Source organism: Poecilia reticulata, chromosome 5, assembly GCF_904066995.2.
Source record: "Poecilia reticulata chromosome 5, P_reticulata-male-v2, whole genome shotgun sequence".
NCBI classification, from domain to species: Eukaryota; Metazoa; Chordata; class Actinopteri; order Cyprinodontiformes; family Poeciliidae; genus Poecilia; species Poecilia reticulata.
Genome location: NC_088834.1, coordinates 32,381,066 through 32,397,097, shown reverse-complemented (window position 1 = coordinate 32,397,097; position 16,032 = coordinate 32,381,066). Strand labels below are relative to the sequence as shown.

At 41.3% G+C, this 16,032-nt stretch overlaps 1 protein-coding gene across 3 annotated transcripts in view; it reads left to right on the top strand.

The window, feature by feature from the left end:
* The window catches only part of zbtb40 (zinc finger and BTB domain containing 40), a 55,704-nt gene extending 40,384 nt beyond the window's left edge, over positions 1 to 15,320 (top strand). Inside the window, exons 1-12 of one of the 3 annotated variants that reach the window (XM_008410327.3) lie at positions 447 to 591; positions 1,967 to 2,131; positions 2,216 to 2,631; positions 2,993 to 3,195; positions 4,301 to 4,499; positions 4,564 to 4,947; positions 5,684 to 5,890; positions 6,010 to 6,174; positions 6,623 to 6,837; positions 13,893 to 14,049; positions 14,334 to 14,545; positions 14,657 to 15,320. In XM_008410327.3, the coding sequence (XP_008408549.1) occupies positions 1,980 to 2,131; positions 2,216 to 2,631; positions 2,993 to 3,195; positions 4,301 to 4,499; positions 4,564 to 4,947; positions 5,684 to 5,890; positions 6,010 to 6,174; positions 6,623 to 6,837; positions 13,893 to 14,049; positions 14,334 to 14,545; positions 14,657 to 14,872 (2,526 nt within the window). In that variant the 5' untranslated portion in view covers positions 447 to 591; positions 1,967 to 1,979 and the 3' untranslated portion in view covers positions 14,873 to 15,320. The other 2 variants (XM_008410328.3, XM_081607501.1) reach the window with 2 other exon arrangements.
* Positions 15,321 to 16,032: the final 712 nt, after the last annotated feature.

The following is a 16,032-nucleotide window of genomic DNA, read 5'->3' as shown; positions in this document are numbered from 1 at the left end:
TTCATGATTTATGAAAAGCGCTTTTACATTAAGTTGCCATATTCTACTTATCAGTCTAATTATTATGATTCAGAATCAAATAAACTATATTTACTATTAGTTATTTTAATCAAGGGACATGTGATCTCAGAGGAACTGGCAGAATTAGTTTAATTATGTTATAGAGTTACACCCATAGAAGCATGAAATTGTCCCGCTACGGGGTTGAATTTAAAGCAGCCCAAGTAACAAAGAAATTCGTAATAATGTTTGGGATTTCATGCACAAAGTGGCGAAACATATTTTCTTGGAGGTTCAAAGAGTCCTTCAATCGATAAAGTGTTCAAAATAAAAAAAAGAATTGTGATATATTTTTAAGTACCCTGAGACCCCAAAATGTACCGAATTCAGAAAATCACCCAACTGGGTCGACGTGCCGCGGATGCCGCGGATCGTATCAGTATTACTCTTCATGACGTAACGCGGACATCCGTGCATAGGCGGAAGTACTTCAGTATTGCGGTCGCCATTTTCAAAACGGCTAAGCTTTATTGCACACTGGAATTGTCCACTAAAGAAGTTTAAATAAAGAGCTGGAACTTTGAATGAAAGGTAAAGAGAACCAGCAGAAGCATGGCGGACCTGAGACTACTGCACGTCTCAGTGCTTATCCCTGTAGTTTTTCTTTAGTAAAGCTGCTTTCTTCATATGATATTAGCATTTTTAGCTAAAGCTATCTGCGGACTTATTACAGACAGACACAGAGGATAAATGGATGCTCCTATTTAGCTATAGTCATGACCTAGAAGTTTCCCTGTTGCTCCTTTAAGTCGACCAGGAGAGGTCTTGTTTTGGTTTTTCTAAAAGAGTTGGATTTCTCCTGTGTTCACTTCAAGGTCCGTTATCATTGTGTGAGGTTATGCTCTACAGCAAAACGGTTTTAAAGGAGAGGTTAAACGTCTCCAACGTTACTTTCCCTTCATTGGTGACCTGTTAAATTCAGGATAAAAATCTCATTCAGAGATAAAACTGAATAATCAAGCTCCCTGTTTTATATTAGAGACTAGGGGTGGTCTATATGGACTTAGGTTGTTATCGTGATATTTTGCAGTTTAATTGTGATAATGATAAGATTAGAACTACTTACTACTGCTACAAACACAAATACTGTTCATGAATAGCATTCCTATTTCAAATTAAGCTTCTTCAGGAGCCACTTAAAGAAACGTGATTTATATTACCAAACTGCGCTCAGACTTATAACATTTGTCCTTTTTTTTACATTAATTTATTGAGACAACAATAAATAAAAATTTCTACCATGATAAGAATTTTTTTTTTTTTTACAACAAATAAACGATACATTAAATGCCCACCCATATTTGACATCTGATATTCACAGACATTGAAAAAAAATGTTCTGGACATTTCTGCTAGTTGTTTTGTCCTATTCGCACCGAGTTAATTTTATGCTATTTGTAATAATTGTGGAAATTGTCTGTGTTAATCTCCTGCAGATCGGCCATGTCAGTAATACATTAAATAAAAATTCCCTTGCAAATTATCTGCTATATATTTTGCTGAACTCTGGGGATCTGTGATAATACTATTACTAATGTGATTAGTGATTTGGACAGAAGTGGGCGGGATCCAAACGTAACTAGGCATGTTTTGTTTTCCTGGGCGCATTTTTATTTTCTTTTGGCTAAGATATGCTACAGGAGATGTAACATTTGATGGAGGGGGTTCATCATCATATTAGAGACTTTTACAAAACAAATGTTCTGGTTTTCGAGCATCCTGTACGATTCCCTTAATAAATCCCATTTAAACATAATTTGGAGCGATTTTTAAGGTGCCTTGACATTACAGTAGTTGTGAATTGCTGCTAAATACAAATAGATTGTATTAAACTGAGCTAGCCAGAGCAAAACCCAACCCTGTCTATCGCAGTCGTTGGTTGAACTAGATTTTTTTTGTTCTGCAGATCAGTCATCACGATGATGGAGCTCCCTGACTTCAGCAAGCAGCTGTTGCAGCAGCTGTGGACGCTGAGGAAGGAGGGTCTGTTCTGTGACTGCACCATCCTGGTGGGAGACAGTTCTCACCGGGCTCACAAGGTCGTACTGGCTGCCTCTAGCATGCTCTTCAGGTAAAACATCTGAACTGTTCAGCACATTTTGCTTCGGTTTGAAACGTGGACCAGCAGAAACAAAAGCCTCTGGTCCTTGCGCAGGTCCCTTCTGGACAACTCGGACACCATCTCCATCGACACCTCCGTGGTTTCCTCCAAGGAGTTTGGGGTGCTGTTGGAAATGGTCTACACTGGCAGGTTGCCTCTGGGGAAGCACAACGCGAGCCGCATTGTTGCGGCCGCAGACAGCCTGCAAATGTTCGACGTAGCCGTGGGCTTTAAGAAGGTCCTCACCACTCTGGTGGGTCAGAAAGTCCCAGTTCCACAGACGAGCGGCCAAGAGGAGACCAGGAGCACCAGGAGCGAGAGCACCCAATGCTCAGCATCACCCAACGAGGACAAGTCGGCCTCTGAGAAGATGGAGACGACAGCTGAGGACAAATGTTGCCATGACAACAAAGAGGATGAAGAGGAAGGAACTGGTAGAAAAGCCTGTGACGAGGTCTTGGACACCTCAGGTTTGTTTACAAATGTTACAGTAATTTACCCAAATGTTTGTTGAACCATCTTTAGCAGGGGAACCGATCAGTGTAATCAGTAAGCTTGTGTATTGATGGTTTTCTTTCCCCTGATTAAGCAGCATATAAATTAGCTGCATGAAATGAGGTAAATATGTAATTGTAGTACCTGTGCTGAGTTTTCCTTCACATCTCCATCACATCAGGTTTGGTGAAAGTCTCTCCAGCTGCCAAACATGGATGCCTTTTAACGTACAACATCCTGATAAATATTGCATCCAGGGAATCTTCTGCATTTACAATTGAACAAACAAACTTTTACTAGCAGAAAAAGTCGTATAAAATTGTTTCCCCCCCCCAGAACCTGAAGAGGCCACCCCCTCTGGAAGCGCAGCAGCAGCAGCAGCAGAAAGCAGCCCGTCGGCCACAGAGGTGCCAGAGGGACCGGCTGCTCTGCTGCTTCAACATTCCTCTCAGGTGGTGGAGCTCCTCAGCAACATGCCGTCTGTTCTGGAGCTGCTGAGCCAGGCAGCACAGAGCAGCCTGGACGAACAGAACAGACAGGTACAACAGGTTCAGTCCTCTCAACCATGGAGCAGCATAATCCTGTTCACACTGACAGGCTTGCTTCTCCATTCTGTCTGTAACACTGCCTGTCTGTTGCCATTATCTTCTTCTCCCCTTTGCTTCAATCTAAGCTGTTCAAGTTGAAATGTCCTCCAAAATGTTAGAAATATTGACACTGCAGACTTCATGTTCTGCTGCTGCTGCTGCTGCTTAGGATTAACTTAAATGTTAATGATCCCCTTCAAAAAAATGCCAAAGCTTTTTCATTAATTCATATAAAGACATCAGCTTATTGTATGTAAATATATTTACTAAAGTTAATTAAAATTAGATTTCTAGCAGGAAGATGGAGATCTCTGGATGATTTTAAAATTGATTGAACAAACTATATGTGCGAATGAATTTTTTTCTTTTAACATGGTGGTTGGATTGTTCTTGAATTAAAAAATAGAATAGAAATAGTGTGGAACTTCAGGTGTGACGGCACATTGAGGCATGAAACTTCACACCAACATACAAATTTATTTTAAAAAAATATATGAAAACACAATTAGGAATGATATACATTGTAAGGACAAGATTATGGCTGATCATCAATAACCATCAATAACCGTGATGAACCGATTATTGTAATAATCAGCAACCTATTTAGTAAGTGAATAATGAATACCTGGAGTACGCAGAGTCTAAAACAGGCCATTTGTTGAGAGAGCAACACACTCACAGAAGTAATTCAGCCAAAACTGTACAAAAAACTGATACATTTTACATTTAAAATGAAAAACCTTTTTGTCTTTCAATGTGTTCTACCTAGAACTCGTCAAGTGGCATTTTTAACTTCACCTAGTTCAAATTTATAAAAAAAAGAAAAAGAAATATCTCAAGCACATTGTGCTGTTCAAATATTAGTAGAAATAAAAAAAATAGATCATGCCTGAACTGCTCAGTCCAGCAGAAACGCCTAAGCTTTTCACATGTTGCTATTTAGCTGCAGATGCTTCCTTTTGCTACAGATGATCAAATGTTCACTAAAGGTTCAGTTTTAATCCAAAACATTGGTGCTGCTCTCTGAAGTTCAGAGGTCACGTTGTGTCTGTGTCAGGTGGTGAGTCAGTGCTACGAGGACAGGGATCCAGCCTCTGTTTTGGAGAAGTTGATCGGCAGACTGAGGGATGGAGGAATCAGCGAGGGCTCCTTCCTCCAGCTGCTCTGCGGCGTCCAGAAGAAAGCGCTGCTGGCGTTCCCTGAACCGCTGCGGTCTCTGCTGGACCATCCGGATGAGGACACACTGCAAGCTGCAGGTAGAGAGAAACAATGTGTTCCCTGCTTTTCACGCCTCATCAGAATTTTCTCCATGTTTTCCAGCTGACTCAGAGGAGCCAGACGACTCCACGAAGGAGCCAAACCCGGAGGAGAAGGCAGACATGGAGACCACCGAGGACCAGAGCGGCGAGGATGAGGCGGAGGCCGACGCTGCAGCAGACTCCTCTTTCCTGCCCTCTTCCGACTCCAACCGCTACCCCTGTCGGTGGTGCAAGAAGACTTTTAACTTTAAGTGCCGGATGCTAGCCCACGTGAAGCGCTGCTCCATGTCACAGGAGTGTAGGGTCCAGTGTCCGCAGTGCCCCAAGAAGCTGCCGAATCAGCGGGCTCTGCAGCGCCACCGTGGGGAGGTTCACCGCAACACGCCGCGCTTCAAGAAAAGGGTGGCATGCGATATCTGCGGACGCAGCTTTGCCCACCCATCAGGTGAGAGTCACCTGACCTTTGATCTCTGCTGTCATGGTAACTTTTAAAGGAGCAGTATTATGTAAGATCAACTTTTTTGAGCTCGACATCATGTTATGTTATTTCCAAATCAAAAATATACCCAGAGTGTTGCCTCGATTCTTTCATGCATGTTTGAGAAATCCTTTTAATATCCATGGCAACCATTCTGCTGTAGAAAAACCTGGGTGGATCTAGCTCCGCCTTCGAGGATGAAACTCCTCCTCAGAGATGCAGTTTCCAAGTTTCCAAGCCTCTGTCTCACCGAGCAGCCGCTGCCCCGTGACTCTCCCACTCAGCTCGTTCAGACTAGCCAGCAGCAATTGGCAAACACCTGGTGAAAGTGGTGTTTGCTACTTTCACCAGGCTCATACACTATTTGCAGTGTATGAGCCTTGCCCATACATTTCAAACTCACCTGAAAAAGATAGTATGGGTCTGAGATCAGGGTTTGTGATTGCTGCTCTAAAAAGTTGAGTCGTTTTCATCTTTGAGCTACTTGCACATTAATTTGACAATATACTAGGTGTCAAATTTGTCTTTCCCACTCAGTTGGTTGTTCTGTAGCAACAGAATGTTATGTTGGTTGATTCAATAATGTGTTGAATTCAGTTAGCTGATTTCAGTATTGAACACCACCTATAACAAGGTCATATTGTGTAGAATAAAAATCTTTGTTCATGCAAATTCCCCACCAACCAAACCTATGACGTTTCAGGTTTGGTTTACCACAAACAGGCGGAGCACCTTGAAGTGAAGCCGTTTACCTGCGAGGAATGTGGCGCAGTGTTTGGAGCCAACTCTTCTCTGAAGAACCACATGAGGCTGCACACGGGAGAGAAACCCTACCACTGTCAGCACTGCGACATGAGCTTCAGCGTAGCCGCTGCTCTGGCTTACCACACCAAGAAGAAACACTCTGAGGGTAGGACAGTATGGCATTGTGGCTTCTCACTACCAATATGGAGGAATAATCTCTACGATTATATATGTATTTTTTGTTTTAAACCTTAAAATATTATCTGGTCTTTTTTTTTTTTTCAGGAAAGATGTATGTGTGTCAGTACTGTAAGTCTGTGTTCGCCCAGTCCATTGAGCTCACACGTCATGTACGGACACACACTGGTGACCGGCCTTATGTGTGTCGAGAATGTGGGAAGGGCTACAGCCAGGCCAGCGGGCTCACTGTCCACCTGCAGACCTTCCACAGTAAGAACCCACTCAGTCTGATGCTGACACTATTATTACCCACAGCAGGGACACAACTAACAATTATTTTATGAGTCGATCATTCTATTGGATAACAGTTTGGTGTATTCTGCAGATTTTTAATTTAACCACTGAAACATTTTTTATACAATATTAGAAACATTTTACATATATGTGCCCTCTCTGACTTTATACAGAAAATGGCTAACTTTGATGCACTTTCTCTCAGTAAACGTTCACACAGAAAGACGTAATCAGAGAGAACTGCTGTGTACTGACTGTTTCCTGCCGCGTTCTGACTGTTTCCTGCTGTGTTCTGACTTTTTCCTGCCGCGTTCTGACTGTTTCCTGCTGTGTTCTGACTGTTTCCTGCTGTGTTCTGACTGTTTCCTGCTGTGTTCTGACTGTTTCCTGCTGTGTGCTGACTGTTTCCTGCTGTCTTTCTCAGACCTGTCAGAACCTCATGACTGTAAGAAGTGCTGCCTCAGCTTCTCCACCCTGGAGGAGCATCAGCAGCACATTCAGGAGTTTCACCCTAAGGAGTTCCACAAGTGCAACACTTGCAGCAAGGTGTTCCAGAGCGCCGCCCTGCTGGAGAAACACAATGTGACTCACTCTGGAAGCAAGCCGTTCAGCTGCCAGCTCTGCAACAAATCCTACCAGGTAAGATGATGAATTTCTGTTGCTGTGGCAAGATGGTTAGAGAGAAGAAGAGAAATAGGAAGGGAAGCAGACGTGTTGTCCACTGTAGCAGGTGGACTTACAAACAAATGTGACCAAAAACAATTTTACACAAATACTATAAAACTGACTGATGAGTTAAGTTGGCAAAAATAAACAATACTGAATTTAAACCAACCAAAATGGATGACATGTACAAACAGCTAAACTGACATGGTGCTCTCCAGTTGAATTTATTTGTTTAACTACACTCAAGCCTTAAAACAAAATGGTGTTCCATATTACAGGCAAGACTAAATATGACAATAAGAAAAAAAAAGTTTTTTTTAAAAATACAACCATAAAAACCAGGGCAAACAAAACCCTAACGTTAACTTATTAAATTAAACAATAAAAGTTATATCAAGATGTTCTATCAAATAATCTGTAAAAATTCAAAACATAAACAAGCCTGGGATGATAAATGTTAGGAATAAAGAAGAAGTGTGGCTAAATCAAACAAACAGGAACGGTAACTGAAAATACTAAAACTGAACTCTGGGAAAACGGGAGTCTCTCTCTTTATGAGAGAAAGTGGGAGACTGTCTTTAATTTTATCGGACAATTAATGAACAAAATAGAAGACTGTACTTCTTGTGGTACGGTCTGCAGATCTTCCTTTAGGTCTGTTATGAAGAGCATCATCTGCTGTTGCAGCAGCATCAGAGTCAGGAACATAAATAACAGTTTTACACAAAATCAGAAAGATTTACAGACATTCTGAGCATCCTCTTCATAAGACTGTCATGAAGCAGAGTGTCTTCAGTTAGAGGTTTCTTCACTATCGTTGTAACACAGACAGCTACAGGAGATGCTTGCTGCCCACTGCCATCAGTGGCTACAGTAACTCTTTGAAGATCTTTGGATATTACAATAATATCTTTGGATATAAGATTAACAATATAATCTTTGGAGTTACAACAACAGCACATTTTTTCATTTGGATCAATAAGGTATTTTTGAATTGAATAAACAAGCATCAAGGATTGTGTTAAATATAGAGAAATGACTTATTGTATACCAAATGATCCTGTTTGGTTTCCTTGAAGTGAACCATAATAAAGACATTTCTCCATTAAGTAATGCTCATGGCTTCTTTTGATCATTTTCACAATTATTAGTTAGTGTCCTCTGACAAAGCTAAATTACATCTCTCTCTCTCTCTCTCTCTCTCTCTCTCTCTCTCTCTCTCTCTCTCTCTCTCTCTCTCTCTCTCTCTCTCTCTCTCTCTCTCTCTTTCTCTCTCTCTCTCTCTCTCTCTCTCTCTCTCTCTCTCTCTCTCTCTCTCTCTCTCTCTCTCTCTTTCTCTCTCTCTCTCTCTCTCTCTCTCTCTCTCTCTGTCTCGAGTGCGCATGTGTGAGCGTCTGCTGCATGTGTGGAGTGAAAGGAGAACGAGTGTGAGGTGTTCTAAAGGTTTGATCTTCACCTTCTACAGTGGTGATTCACTTGTTTCACACTTTTAACACGATCTGTCTTCACTGGTGTCACAATAGTGTCTTTTTTTCGGCCGCGCCAAGCTTTTAGCTCGGTGCGATGGCCGGGAAAAGTTACGGCGCTGCAGGCTTTAGGAGCCTTTCACGTCGGCATGGTATTAAAATACCAGTTGGCGTGGATTTTTCGGTTGAGGAGTGTGGTTTAGCTGTTGGGGAAGTTGTTGGGTGTGAAAGTGTGAAGGCAGCGTCCAGGATGAATAATGCAGTGGTTATTTTTTTGGACTCGATCGATAAGGTGAACAGCGTAGTCGAGAGGGGAATTGTTTTGAGAAATACGCAAACTACTGTTTTCCCTTTAATGAACCCTGCTAAGAAGATCATCCTGTCTAATTTGCCACCTTTCATCAGTGATGAAGTGTTGTTGAAAGAATTGTCACGTCACGGTCAGATCGTGTCGGCAATGAAAATGCTCCCGTCGGGATGCAAATCAGCAAAGCTGAAACACGTTGTTTCATTTAGAAGACAAGTGTTTATGATTCTAAAAAATGATATTGAGGAACTGAGCATAGTGATGAAATTTAAAGTTGACGGCTTTGATTACACTATCTTTGCAACAACTGAAACAATGAAGTGTTTTGGGTGTAACCAGGAGGGACATTCGGTTCGTAATTGCCCTGAAAAGGTTCAAAAAGGGACTGTTCCGGTTAATGAAAATCCAGAGCCAGGGACATCAGCAGACATTATGAATGGAGCAACAGTGGGCACAGCTGGGGAGGGAACTTCTGCGGCTGCCGCTGGGGAAGGAGAACCGGTGGCTGATGCTGGGGAAGGAGCTCAAGAATCTAACCCTGGGGAGGAAGTTTCAACAAGAGACCAAAAACAGTCGAATGTTTCAGAACGTGACATTGAAGATGTCATTACTTCCCCTGAAGAGAGTATAGGGAGTCAAATGACTACACAAGAAGGACTGCAGGAAGAAATGGATGTTGATGACTTAGTTCATAGTGGAGGGAATTTGATCAGGGACGAGGAAAGTGTTTTTAAAATACCAAACACTAAAAGAAAATCTAGACAAGCTAAAGGGGTAAAACCTAAGAAAACTCAGTTGAAAGAAAAGAGTGGGAAAGAAAGTGATTCGGAGGTTTTATCTGATTCTGATAGCAATAGAGAATCTGATTCCTCTATTCCTGATGGCCAGAGTACTAATGGATACAGTCTAGAGCAGATTAGAAGGTTTTTGGAAGTGACAAAAGGAAAATGGGATGTTGTTATAGAGGATTTTTTTCCAAACAAAAAACTGTTTGTTGACTCAGCTAAATGGTTAATGAGACAAAGGACTTCTGATGGGTTAATAGACACTGAAGTTTATAGACTTCGAAAACTGGTGCAAAAAGTTAGAGCTCAAATGTAGGGAGTTTCATGAAAGTTAGTATTTCTTTTTTCTTCCTTTGGATCCTTTTTTGTGTTATGAGTAGATTTAAAATCTCATCTTTAAACCTTAATGGTGCAAGGGATGTGAGAAAAAGAGCTGTGTATTTTGAACTTTTAAAATCTAAATGCATTGATATAGCTTTTGCTCAAGAAACTCATAGTGATGTAGAAAATGAGGTTGATTGGAAGAAAGAATGGGATGGAAATCTTGTTTTGAGTCATAAAACTTCACTAAGTGCTGGAGTAGCTATTCTTTTCTCAAGAAACTTTCTTCCATTTTCTATTGAAACTGAAGATGTTGTAACTGGAAGATTGTTAAAAGTTACTGTTAAGTATGAAAAGATAACATTTATTTTACTGAATGTATATGCTCCCGCAACTCCAAGTGAACGTTGTGTTTTTTTAGAAAAGTTGGCAGATACACTATTAAAATGTGTGTCAACAGATTATCTAATTTTGGGAGGTGATTTTAATTGTACAATAGATGACATAGATAGGAATCATTTGGAGCCACATATGCAGTCAAGGAAGAAATTGAAACGCATTATTGAAACATATGATTTAGCTGACGTGTGGCGATCTAAAAATGGAAAGATAAGGCAGTATTCCTGGGCTCACTGTAAAGAGAACTATATTACTTTGGCAAGATTAGACAGGTTCTATTGTTTTGGGCACCAATTGCAAATATTTAAATCATGTGTTTTATGTCCAGTGGGTTTTTCTGATCATTCTATGATTATAGGGAATGTGTTTATTAATAACTTAAAACCTAAAAGTGCATATTGGCATTTCAATACTGTTTTGTTAAATGATGGTTGTTTTAAAAAAGGTTTTTTATTTTTTTGGAAGCAGTGGAGACTTATGAAATGTCAATTTACGTCTGTACAGCAGTGGTGGGATATTGGTAAAATTAAAATTCAGCAGTTTTGTAATCAATACACTTTCAATGTTACAAGAGAATTGGTAAAATCTATTGAGGAATTAGAGACTGAAATTGTGGATCTTCAGGGTTTTTGTGAGTCCACAGAAAATCGAGGCCATTTTCAGGCTCTCAAAAGGAAAAAATCTGTTTTGTCTGATCTGCTTGGGCTCAGAGCGCAGGGAGCTCTGGTACGTTCACGTTTTAAAAGTATCTCTGAAATGGATGCTCCCTCTAAATTTTCTTCAGTTTGGAGAAGAAAAATGGACAAAATCGTCTCATTCATTGCATTCGCTCTGAAGATGGAAAAGAATTAACAGAGCCCACCGAACTGCGGAAAAGAGCTGTGGACTTTTTTTCAACATTATATGCCAGTGAGCTTACAGAAGATTCTGAGATGACAAAAGAGTTTCTCAATGATTTGCCAAAGGTGTCAGACCAAGACAATGTCATCTTGGAGCATGCTCTGACGTTGGAAGAACTGCAGGAGGCGCTGCAGAGCATGGAGAATGGAAAAGCTCCAGGAATAGACGGTTTGCCTGTAGAGTTTTATAAATGGTGTTGGCCTGTGCTGGCTGAAGATCTGTTGGAAGTCCTCAATAACAGTGTGGCAAGGGGAATGTTACCCCTTAGCTGTCGCAGAGCTGTGCTCACTCTTCTCCCTAAGAAGGGTGATCTGTATGAAATAAGGAACTGGAGACCTATCAGTCTATTGTGTACTGATTACAAGATCTTCTCAAAAGTGTTGGCGTCCAGACTAAGAAAAGTGATCGATAAAGTTATACATGTCGATCAGTCCTACTGCATCCCTGGCAGATCAATTAGAGATAATATAACATTAATTCGAGACTATTTGGACGTCTCTAATTTATTGGGTTTAAACCTTGGTCTGATTTCTATTGACCAAGAAAAGGCATTTGATCGAGTGGAGCACCAATATTTATGGAATAGTTTGAGAGCTTTTGGTTTCTCCCTTAGTTTCATTGCCATGATTAAAACCCTCTATTGTGACATTGAAAGTGTACTGAAAGTCAATGGTGGTTTAAGTGCACCTTTTAACGTAAAGCGAGGTATTCGCCAAGGTTGTGCAATGTCAGGAATGTTGTATTCGTTGAGTATTGAACCTTTGTTGTGTCAAATCAGGAAAAGGTTGCAGGGGGTAAAGATAAATGAAGTTTCTCTACCTTTTCAACTTTCTGCATATGCAGACGATATTATTGTGGTAATCATAGAAGAGTCAGATGTTTTTACTTTAACTAAAATTATTGAGTGTTTTGCCAACATTTCTTCATCAAAAGTTAATTGGAGCAAAAGTAAAGCTTTGTTAGTTGGTAAGTGGACAACACAAGAACCTAAATTACCTGGCGAATTAAGGTGGCTGAAAAATGGTTTTAAATATTTGGGTGTTTACCTGGGGAATCAAATAGAGGTAATGAAAAATTGGGAAGGCTTTATTGAACTGATGGAAGGTAGGTTAAAGAAATGGCACTGGCTTTTGCCACGATTGTCTTACAGGGGCCGTACACTAATTATTAATAATCTGGCTGCTTCGACTTTGTGGCATCGTTTATCTGTTTTGGAACCTCCACCAGGTTTTTTGATAAAACTACAGACTATCATTTTAAATTTCTTTTGGGACAGACTACATTGGGTCCCTCAGAGTGTTTTGTTTTTACCAAAGGAAGAAGGAGGGCAAGGTTTGATTCATTTAGAAAGTAGGAAGGCAGCCTTCAGACTACAGTTTGTACAGAGTTTTTTGTATGGTGAACAAAATGTTTTGTGGAAACAAGTTACAGAATGGATTTTTTCAAAAGTTGGTAATTTAGGTTTTGGTAAAACTTTGTTTATTGTTGATTTTTCAAAATATAGTTTAAAGTGCTTATCATCTTTTTATGTCAGTGTGCTAAAATCTTGGACCCTCATGGAAATGAAGAGAGTTGGAGCATCCACATCTTTAAACTGGTTATTATTGGAACCTGTCCTCAAGGGATCTCGTTTGGGTTCAGCTTGGGACAACATGGCCATGATCTCTGAACTGTTGATGAGAAAAGGGGTGGTCACATTGAAACATCTGCTCGAACTTGTTGGAACTGAAATGGATGATGTTGTTTCGTTGGCTCGAAGATTGGAGATGCACTCTGTAAGAACTGTAGGAATGATGCTGACAATGTTTAGGCGAATGTTGTCAGAAGAAGACAAAAGACTCATAAAGGGATGGTTCGATGGACGTCTAACACCGGACGAAGAAGATCCTTTCTTTAAGCTGTGTTTTAAAGCACAACTGAAAGACTTGGAATGTCCTGGACATTTTTTAGAGAAAGAAAAAAATGAATGGAAACTCTTTGATTCTGTGAGTGGAAAGGTAATATATATGAAATGTGTTAAAGCTTTGAACAAAGTAAAGCTAAAAGATAAAAAAGATACTCCTTGGAGGGATTTTTTTAAAGTTGGTCTTGAGGTGAAACCTGCATGGGGGTTACTTTATAAACCACCATTGACTAAAAATGTTGGTGACTTACAATGGAGAATCTTGCATGGTGTCATTGCAGTTAATGCTTTTGTTTCCATTATTAATCCTGGTGTTTCAGACAAATGTCCCTTTTGTTTATTAAGAGAAACAATCTTTCATTGTTTTGTACAGTGTTTCAGAATAATGGATTTATTTACTTTACTAAGAGATATTTGGAAATTACTTGGAGAAAATTTTACAGAACAGTCCTTTATTTTTGGTTTTCTATATGGCAAAGGAAAGAAGAAAATTGGACGATTGTTAAATTTTTTTCTTGGTCAAGCAAAGCTTGCAATTTATTTGAGTAGAAAATTCAAAGTCAATAATGGACAGAATACTGATTGTGTAAAGCTCTTTAAGGGTATGGTTAGAGCAAGAGTTATGTTAGAATTCAAATATTATCTAAAAATGGACGAACTAAATATTTTTCAGAATATTTGGGACTATGAAGGTGTTTTATTCAATATATATAATTCTGAACTTTCATTTATGGATGTGTTGATCTAAAATTGTATTGAATATTTTCTGGATCACTACTGTGTGAATAAATGAGGTTTTAAAAAATCAAAAATCTCTCTCTCTCTCTCTCTCTCTCTCTCTCTCTCTCTCTCTCTCTCTCTCTCTCTCTCTCTCTCTCTCTCTCTCTCTCTCTCTCTCTCTCTCTCTCTCTCTCTCTCTCTCTCTCTCTCGTTCTCATGTATCCCAGCAACTGTCTGGGCTGTGGTACCACAACAGAACCAACCATCCTGACGTGTTTGCCAGCCACACCCGGCAGCTCAAGACCCTGGTCCAGTGTGAGCTCTGCTTCAAGTTCTTCCCTGACGCTGCCACATTGTCCACGCACCAGGCCACGGAGCACCAGGGTGAGGACCGGCACCGGAGACCTGTTCATCATCATCATCTTCATCATGTCTCCTGTCATGATGGACTAACTGGCAGCATCATCTTAGTCCATGATGGACTAATTGGCATCATTATGAGACATACATGATGCCAGTTATTCCCAGACACTTCCACAGTCAGGATGTGGGATCCCTCAGGGCTCGTTCTCTGTCAGCCCTACATTGTCTTTGCTGTAGAATGTGACTGAAGAGTGATCCGGTAGCGCTCCCATGCTGTCCCTCACAGATGCGCTGTCTGTCCCCAGGCTCGGAGCCGACGCCTGCCTCCTGCCTGTACTGTAAGGCCGATCTGGGCAGCGGGGACCAGGCGCAGCAGCACGTCTGCAGCCACCCGCCCAGCAGCTGCCCCCTCTGCTCGCTGATCTGCGTCTCCCAGCTGGAGCTGCAGGAGCACCTGCTGTCCTGTCACATGGAGCTGGAGGCGGGGGCGGAGGGCCACGGCTCCACCACCTACACGGTAACACCACCTCCTAATGGAATCCTCCATGTTAGCTGGAACAGTGATGTTGTTGGTGATTTGGAGAACAGTCTGCAGGTAGTGCACCAACCCAGCCTGTCTGTCCCTCAGGTGATTTCATCAGGAGACAAGCAGGAAGGGGAGGAGTCCAACATGTTGTCTGAGGAGCAAAGCACCCTGGGAAATGGCCAACATGTGCTTGTAGCGGTCAGCGGTGGAGTAGAGGGCGGGTCGGCAGGTGAGGTGGTGGAGGTGAACATCAACGAGCTGCTGAGCAGCTCCATGGCATTCATATGCCAGGACAAGAAGTTGCCTCAAAACACCTAGAAGAGGACCCCAGGGTCCAGCTGGAGGTGTGGGTTGGACTGGAGCTACTTTGCATGTTTCATATAACTCAGTGTCTGACTGTTTCAGAACTCTGGGGCCAGTTCTGATACTAAGAAGCAAAGTTTTTACTTTAAAGAGGACTCACAACTGTAGTTAGAATTCAATATATTTGCAGAACTGTGTGTGTGTGTGTGTGTGTGTGTGTGTGTGTGTGTGTGTGTGTGTGTGTGTGTGTGTGTGTGTGTGGGTGTGTGTGTGTGTGTGTGTGTGTGTGTGTGTGTGTGTGTGTGTGTGTGTGTGTGTGTGTGTGTATTCAGTGGGAGAACCCATGATTCGATCATTTGTTTAGGTTTACCTCCTTACAAGAATCAAAAAATTTTTGGGTTCAGTATAAGAGGAAGAGGTCAAATCCTCCAACAAGAAAATAAACAACAGTTTTTAACCATTACGATCTGGGGATGTTTCTTTGCAAATGGTACAGTAAGATTTCACCACATTAAAGAAACATTTAGCAGAACCAGGTGCTGTTGAATCTTGGATGCTCACACACTGCCTGACGCAAAACGAAGTGTCACCACCTGAATTTAACTGATCAAGTAGGTCTGAGCCTCCTATTGGACAATATCTGCATGGAGAACAGCCTTCCAGCTTCAACACGTTATTCAACCCCAGCTGATGCAACGGGTAGCTCCTGGCAGAATGTACGTTCGTCTCTTTACGAAGGGTCGATCATTGGCATCAAGCAGAGGAATCATCGAAAGAGATACAGTAACTCTTACATTTGGGCTGAGAACTGATCACTGCGTTATTAAAAACTGGAAGAGACCCATCGTCTTTGAAGAGGCAATACCACCTGAATGACCGAGATCAACTATTAGTGATCATTTAAACATTTGGTGACATCAAATCGAGGAAAACAAAAGTAGAACTCATAGCTTTGTTTAAAAGTGAACGTGTGTTAAGGGAACTCAAGGGACTGGGACTTAACAGCTGTTGAACCAGAAGAAAACAGCTGATCAGTGAAGCTAACGGGAGAAAAAAGTTGGACTGTAGAGCGACAGAAGATCATGTGATCCGATGAGTTTACCCTCTTCCAGAGTGATGGTGGGTGCTTCAGGGTAAGAAGAGAGGCAGGTGAGGTGATGCTCCCATCATGCCTT